The 8,575-nt window shown below is 46.4% G+C and overlaps 1 protein-coding gene across 2 annotated transcripts in view; it reads right to left on the bottom strand.

The window, feature by feature from the left end:
- TEX2 (testis expressed 2) overlaps nucleotides 1-8,575 on the bottom strand; it is a 133,107-nt gene that overhangs the window by 86,916 nt on the left and 37,616 nt on the right. For both annotated transcript variants that reach the window (XR_001138240.1, XM_012662750.1), the window contains exon 2: nucleotides 997-2,668. Coding sequence is in view for 1 of the 2 variants with exons in the window: in XM_012662750.1 (XP_012518204.1) it covers nucleotides 997-2,643 (1,647 nt within the window). In the remaining variant the exon portion in view is untranslated. The remainder of the gene's footprint in view (nucleotides 1-996; nucleotides 2,669-8,575) is intronic.

Here is an 8,575-nt window from a genome sequence, read left to right as displayed (position 1 = left end):
CCAACCACGGATTGAAAATATTTTAATAAAAGCATCTGTACTGAACATGTAATAGACTTTTTTGTCATTATTCCCTAAACAGTACAGTATAACAAATATAGTACAACCATTTACATTATATTAGGTATTATAAGTAACATATAGATGATTTAAAGTATATAGGAGAATGTGTGTAGGTTATATGCAAACACTATACTATTTTATATTAGGGACTTGAGCATCCATGGACTTTGGTATCCTTGGCGGTCCTGGAACCCAACCCCCCATCGATACTGAGGGATGACCACATATGAATGTCTGTGTGCGTATGACATACTAACTATATAAGCTACTTTTATGTTGTGTGTTGTACTTTTATATTGTGTATATTACGAAACATATACAAGCAATTTTAAAAATATGCATAAATAAATATAAATAGAAGTTCTAGGGTTTTCTTCATGCATGCTGATGGATTGTCCCAGGCACCCCTCAGGAGGCCCAAAGCCTGACATCTGGCATGCAACTGAAAGGTGACATCTCTTTCTCCAGCCCCTTCCCCACTGAGCAGAGGAAAAAGAAACACTAGCAGGGCCAACCACCAACGATATGCCTTCTCTTTCTCCTTCCCTTCTCTTGCAATTCCCGGAGTATTTAACCCTTCTCCAGGGTCTCAAGAATATTTAACTCTAACACACTCAGAAATAACAAATCATCCACAAGTAGCAAATCCCTGGCAAGTTTAGAGACAGACCAAAATAGAAACAGGACATAACCGTTACTCTCTAGAGCCATGAGATCTCTGAAAACACTACTTGGTAAATCTGCAAAACTTGAGCTAGAATGAGGTTTACCAGATCACTCTCTTAGGTACCTGGAGAATGAAGAAACCCCAAGGTCTTAAAAATAATGCTTGTGCAAAAATCTTTAACAACTAACCAAAAAACTTAAGTTAGATCTAAAATAAGGCTGTATGTGAGAGTACGTGTACTAGCCAGCTGCTGGGGAGAGGCTTACCTTTAGTATTTCAGGTTCTTTGATATCCAGAGATCTTGTGTTCCAGTGTTGCAGATTTTTATGTAACTTGTGATATTTATGAGCACTTGGTGGTGTAAAAAACCAAATCATGCAAACCGCAGTCATGAACCCAAGGCCAACTCCCAGAAAGAGCCCGCTCACGTAGTGGGGGAGGGGAAGGATGAGGTACACATAGACACACATTATAAAGAAGCCCAACGTCTTCACTGGTAATTCCGGGTGCTGCACGGCCCAGTCCGCCTCCTCTTCGCTATCAAGAACCACCGTACCATCGTCCAGGAGCACCTCTGGCTTGAGAGAGATATCTGTTGGCTTATCAACTTTACTCTCGGGCTCTATTTCCAAATCAAAGTCCTCAGTGTACAGTTCACAAAACTCTTCATCTTCTTTGCTCACTAAGGCAGACAAAGAACATTTCTCAAGAACTAGAGAGCTTGTCTTCAGGCCTAAATCCTTCAGACTGCTCCCCTGGGAACTTTTCAGTTCTGCCTCTCTTGAGGGCTCGTCGGTGGATTTGGGGTGGTCACTTCTGGGGATGTTGGAATCGTTTCCATAGCCGTCCCCCTCGGAGTCGCCCTCCTCCTCCTTGATGCTGTAGTTGTTATTGCTTTCCAAGTGCCCGTTCAAGCTGGACAGGTTGGAGAGTTCTGAAGCACTTGAAGATAAGGCTTTGGGCCTATGGCTGCCACTTTCTTCCCCTATAATTTTACTAAGAAGCTGAAAAGGCTCATATATGACTTCTGAAAGGCGTCGTTTAGTGTCTTCAATTTTAGCCTCCATTTCGGGCACTTTAAAAAAGGAGCGCGTATCGGAGGGAGAAGTCAGTGGGGAAGAAGGCGCAGTTTTGGAATCTCCACCTGTGTTTCGAGGCTGCGTGAACTGCTTGAACAGGTGTAAATTCAGTTTGGAGTCAGGTGGCTTGTAGGACACAGTATCTGACTCCTGCCGGGAAGTGTCTGTGGACAGAGACTTGACTAATGTCTTCATCAAGTGCCTGTGCCTTGGGGGATGTGGGGATTCTTTTGGCTCCACCTCAGTTGACAGGGACTTCACAAGGCTGATGAAGGGTTTTGCGCTGGAAAGGGCGGAGGTTGAGGCACTCGATGAGAGGATAGGAGACTTGGAAGGAGAGGACAACGGAGAAGAAGAACTGGTTTTCTGCTCAGAAAGGGATGACACACTGGGAGAGCTACCTAAGTGCCCCGATGAAGACGACCCTGGGGACAGGGCCAATGGCACTGTACTTAATACCTGTGCTGCCAGAGGAGGGGACTCCAACAGCTTTACAGTGTTCTCGGAGACCGGCAAAATGGCAGGGGCCTGGGACACGGACAGTCCATCTGCCAGGATGGGCAAGGCAGCAGGGCCAGCAGGGTCATGGCCGCCTTGGGGTTCAAAATAGAGGTCTTCCTTGGCTTCGAGCCCTGTTACAATGCTTTGGTCGTCCAGCCCCTCCTCAAGGTACTCCCTGAACTCCTCCTCCTCTTCCTCCTCCTCCTCCCCGGATGCCGAGAAGTGAATGGCGATGGTATCTCGGGACAGGGACCTCTGCACGTGCACTTTGGGGGCTGATGGTTTTGGCATGTCAATGGTTTTCTCGGCATGGCGACCATTCAGACTTGTCATTGCCGGCTTCACAAGGGCTCAGGCTCTGTGAAAACAGTGAGAGAAGCAGAAGTCAGAGAGCAGTTTCTCTCCACGGGAGTCCCCATCATTTGCAGAGAGGAGCCCAGATGAAGCTCAGTTTAAGTGGTGAGTATGCTTTTACTTGGCAGATGTCCACTGTTTTTCACTTCAGGGGGTTTAATGGTTTAACTTTCACTAGATAAGCTCTAGTTAGGCATTCTCTTTTATGAGTAAACTACAGACCAGTGTATAAATGCCATACAATCTGTCTTACTTCACAACACCTGAATAATCATTTCCTCCCTTTCAACTGGCTCATTTTGATCAGCAGTTCTCTGATTTCAACTCTTGAAATACCTAAACAATAGATGTTACCAGCATTACTTCAGAAGTCCAACAGGATGAAATGCATTATTCTGGTGATTTTGAGGATCTTGGAACAAAAATTTCACCAGTGGGTTTCTAGCTGTAAAGAGCTAACCCAGGAGGGGCACTGCTTCCACTACAATTGTCATAGCAATCCTAACGATTATGTGGCTTGGTCTCCCTCCAACACTCACACTATCTTGCCATTGCAAATAAGTAGCAAAGTATCCAAGTGTGGAAATCTGTAAGCTCACTGCCATGGCCTGTTGGCTTCTTTGTTCCCCAAATGGTACGTACCACGAGGCCAGAGTATTTAGGTGGCCATTAACACATGGCCATGTTTTGGGGCTTCAGGTTAAAGCAAATATATTTTAAACTGATCCAAGATTTAAATGGCAGGAAAATGAAGTTATCACTGCTGTGACCCACCACCAACCAATAACCCTACCAAGGGCTGTGGTGAGAGACATGGAAGCTATGCTTTCTGCCCTCCTGGAGCTCAGTAGCTAGTAGCTCCTTTTTGGAGCTTAGCTGGAGAGAAGGCAAAACGCCTGAAAAGCTGGGCAGCAAAACAAGATGCCAAGCCCACCTGTGACATCTAGTACATTCCATCTCTCCTTATTCACAATGGCCCATGTACTGGGCACCAGGCATCATGACAGGCCTTACTAGATGGAAATTAACACCACATCCTGGACAGAGACCCTGTCAAAAGAGCCAAAACACAGGGTGGACTTGAGGAGTTCTGAGGAGGGTGAGACCAGTGTGGGAGGTGGGACACCCACCCAGTCTTTGGAACTCATGGGTGGGTTGTGCTAAATGGGCATGATTAGGAGAAGGGAATGGACAAGGGCATGAAGATGGCAGGGGCAGGGTGTGTGAGGCTACCTGGCTCTACTCTGCCCCCAGGACAGAGGGGTGGATATGGGGAGCAGAGGAGGCTACTGGGACTAGACAGGCACCGTGGGGCAGTGGAAACAGCACCCGCCCTGGGCCCAGGAAATAGGGCTTCTGGTACATGCTCCTTTCCAGCTGACTCTGCGGGACCTTAAACAAGCCATGGGATCTCTGGGTCTCAGTATCTTCATCTGTAAAATGGGGCATCTAGGACAGGAGACTTGGAAAGAGAGGACAATGGGGAGGAAGAACTGGTTTTCTGCTCAGAAAGGGATGACACACTGGGAGAGCTAGTTAAGGGCCCCGACAAAGACAACCGTGGGGACTTAATACCTGTGCTGCCGGAGCAGGGGACTTTGAATAAGCCATGGCCTCTCTGGGTCTCAGTATCTTCATCTGTACAATGGGGCATCTAGAGCCTTTCCAGATCTAAACACCTGCATGTTCATGTTTACAGGTGGTTGCACACAACCCAACAGAACACACTTACAAGTAACCTACCACAGACAATCAATATTATGTTGCTTGCTTATTTCTTTATTTTGAAGAGCTCCTACATTTAAGTCCTCTGCCAGATATTCATGTTCAAAATGCTGGTCACTGACGCTGCCATCAAGAAAACATAAAACTGGGGGGTGGGGTGGGAAACAGGGACCCTGGATCACGAGAAGGAGGAAATCCTCCAACAGTGACAAGAATTACAATCCAAGGGCCCAGCCACAACATGGACACATCCAAAGCTATACGTTTTCAGTACCAAATACTTGAGAGAAATTATTTTCATTCAAACTTTCCCAGAGTTTTGCCCATGCTCATTCATGACCCTCGGGCTCTCCTATCTCCGCTGGATCCAGGAAAACGGAATGATCTCTATCCACCAACAAAGTAATTGCAATCCAGGAACTGGTGGCGGCCAGAAAAACACAATCTCGGGTCCAGGACAATCCTTCCCTGTTATCTTTCAGCTAACAGGTTTGTAGGCTTAGTAAGAAGAAAAATACTGGAAATAACACGTTTTTCATTTAACTGTCACCTAGTTTTATAAGTGTAATTTAAAAGAAAATTATAGAGGTAATTTTAAAAGAAAGTTTGGTACTTGATAATTCTCACTAGGCTGAAAAATAAACTCATTTAAATTGCTTTGATAACATAAAGGATGATATGTAAGGCTCTGCTATTCTGAAGCCGCTTCACTGGTAGCAGTGGCTGCAAGCGAAGGCAATTGTTGGCACAAAGCCAAGTACAAAGTGCACAATTCTGAGGCTGAATGGAGTGAGTGGTCCTCTGTAGCTGAGGGTGGGATGGCCTGGGAATCCAAGGGCAAAGTCAGGCTCAGTCCAGGGCCAAAGGGTGAAAACAGCAGTGCATCCAGAAGCCTGTGGTCATAGCACCAAGGCCAGGCCCCATGGAACAAAAAGCTGGCATTTGCTCAGGAAGCTGAGTTATTCTTTGTGCAGGGGCCACCAGGGGCCTGCTTGCCTAATCCTCTTCTGCACAGTCAGGCTCCCTGACTTGCCTGTTACAGAGACCTCTGATGACCTTTGACCAGACTGTCGCAAGGTCTGTGTCAGCCAATGGGGCTCAAGCTGGGCCGCTTGGAGAGCTGGGCGCCAGGCAGCCAGGTGGGGGCCGACTGTCGTCACTGTCTTTCCCAGGGCTCAAGTAGTTCAAGTAAATGCCCCTAAACCCACATTGACTCTCTTCCTCTAGATCTTTACTGAAATAAACCACATCAGGCTAGACTGCTCGAGCATCACTACTACTCTTTAAATATAAGAAAATCTCCAGGTCTCTGTTTGTTCATCTGCAAAATGAGGAGGGTTAGATCAGATAAACGAAGGCTGCTTCTGGGACCAAAATTGCTGGATAATAGAGTGTACTAGAACCAGAGTCCATGATTTGGGTTCTAGACAAGCCATTAAGTAGTCACACCCTCCTCTTCCTGGGGACCGCTCCAAGCCCCCTTCTCTCTGGCTAGCTGCCAGGGCCAACAGAGCCGACCCTCCCCAGTCTCAGCCTGGCAAGACAGCTGAGGCCACGAGGAAAGAGCGCCTGACTGATGCCCAGGGAGATTACGTGGCTTGTCCAAGGGCATAGCACTGAGTGACTGTAGGAGGACCATCAGACATGGGCTTCCTGACACTGAGGTCCAGACACCCTTCCGCCGCAGGAGGCTGCCTCCTCAAGCATGTCACACACGCTCTTTATTCCTGCTTTGTCCCTCCCAGCCTTGGTACCTGTCCTCTGTGCTCCGTCACAGACAGCTTGCCCAGAGCTAAGACCTTGGTTCTGAACAGCCAGCATGTGACCAGTCACACTGAGAAATGAAGGGTCTCATTATCCATCTGACAATCTGCCACCATAAAAAATGATCAGCCTCCTGCCCTCTACTCCTGAAATGCAATTATACCTAAGCTCGAAAAACGAGACAAGCTTTTCTATGGCCCTTGGCAAGTGAAATGCCAAAAAAGGAAATTTTCTCCTCAACAGCCTCTTTTCTCCAAAGCTGCCAGCAGACCACAAGACCTCAGGTTTTAACACTGACCCCTGTGCCTTGTGAGGGAAGGGCCTACAGCTCCCGTTGTCACTGCTCCCCTAGGTATGATTTCCTGCCAGAGACGTGTTTAAGCAAAAGGCTGACATGATCAAAGTGGTGCTAAAGACTAATCACATCCAGACCAGGAAGGATGGGGGTGGCAGAGGCAATGCGGAAAAACGGCTCAGGGCCTGGTGTCCGGGAAGGCAGGCTCCACTATCAGGCCCACCATTTTGCCGAACACAACTAACAGTGGAGACAATTTCTAAAAAAATCTTCTGGAAAACTCTGACACTTTGGCAACTGAGCAAAGAATAACAAGGTGAAAACTAAGGAAAATGGGAACGTAGAGAGATGAGCTCTAGAGGAGCCACTTTGCCCACAAAGCACTGACCAATCTTGGCAAATGGCACTTTCATTTTAATGACCTCGTGAGCTGAAATCAACATCCAGGGCTGGTGGAGGAGAAGCACTAACTGGAGACGCTTCCTCAAGGAGCTGGGACCCCAAAGGGAAAAAGCTCCTATGTATCAGGTCAACTAGAAGCAAACCAGCCCTCACTTAGATTGGAGGCCCAGGTCTGCCCCCTCGGAGAGAACCAAGGAATCTCAACCGCAAACCTCCTTCAAGGTGGTCTTGGACCAGGAATACCCCCAGGTGCCTGGCAGAAGCAAACACAGAGCCTCTCCCCATGAACGCACTTTCATCTGAAGTCTCAAGTTATTCCTAGAAATACTTTTTCAAACAGAAGGAACAGCAGGGCACATAATCGAAGGTAACCACGCAGACAAGGAAGCAAGACGGAGGACCAGCAGAAATAAAAGATGACAGAAAAACAAAGACTTCAGATAATGGAATTCTCGGGCCCAGACCAAAAAATCAAGTATGCTTCAAGATGAGTTTACAACATCTACAGGGAGAATTACAGGCAAGCAGACCAGTTTGCAGCCTAAGCATGAGGTAAGAAATGCCTATTAGATGAGAGGGTTGGACATGGGGCTGGAAAAAAAGGACAGATGGAAAGAAATGGAAAATAATAAAAAAGGACCAGATAGAAGACTGGAGGACCGAAGAAAACACAAGGCAGAGTTCAGACTGACTCAAGGTGCTACAGACATGAGTCCAGCCTCTGTGAAGGCAGGCAGGGGAGATGAGGGAGTGTGGCAAGTAGGTAACGTCCTCCAAAGACATCCACATCCTAATCCCTAAAACTGTGAGCATGTTACTTCCCATGGCAAAGGGATTTTGCAGATGTGATTAAGTATCTTGAGATGGGAAGATTATCCTGGATTACCTGGGTAGGCCCAATGTAATCACAGGGTCCTTAAAAGATGGAAGAGGAGGGCAGAAGACTCAGAGAAGGAGATGTGAAATGGAAGCGGAGGTCACAGTGACATGAAGAAGGGGCAGGCGTCAAGGAGTGTGGGCGGCCTATGGAATGGAAGAACATATTTGAAATCATATATCTGATAAGGGGTTAATATCCAGAATATATAAAGAACTCTAACAACTCATCATAACAAGATAACCTGATTAAAAAATGGGCAAAGCGTGTGAATAGACAATTCTCCACAGAAGACATTCGAATGGCCAAAAAGTATGTGGAAAGATGCTCAACATCACTAATTATTAGGAAAATGCAAATTAAAACCAATGCACTTGACCAGCCTTAAAAAATAAAAACCCACAATGAGACATCACCTCACACCCCATTAGGATGGCTACAGTTAAGAAAAGAAGAAGGAAAAAAGTGCTGGCAAGGATGTAGAGAAACTGGAACCCTTGTGCACTGGTGAGACTGTAAAATGGTACAACTGTTCAGGAGGATCCTTAAAAAGTTAAAATTAGAACTACGATATAATCCTTCAATCCCACTTCTGGGTAATATCCAAAAGAATTGAAAGCAGGGTCTTGAAAAGATATGTGCATACTCAAGTTCATAGAAGCATTATTCACAACAGCCAAGAGGTGGAAGCAGCCCAAGTGTCCATCAACACGCGGTATACACTATGTAAAACACGGAATATTATGCAGCCTTTACATGGGGGGAAATCCTGTCCTATGCTGCTGTATGGATGAACTGTGAAGACAATATGCAAAGTGAAATAAGCTAGTCACAAAAAAACAAATGCT

This window comes from Propithecus coquereli, unplaced genomic scaffold (assembly GCF_000956105.1).
Source record: "Propithecus coquereli isolate 6110/MARCELLA unplaced genomic scaffold, Pcoq_1.0 Scaffold119, whole genome shotgun sequence".
Lineage (NCBI taxonomy): Eukaryota > Metazoa > Chordata > Mammalia > Primates > Indriidae > Propithecus > Propithecus coquereli.
The sequence above is the reverse complement of the archived record's forward strand: the minus strand, read 5'-3'. Positions and strand labels throughout refer to the sequence as shown.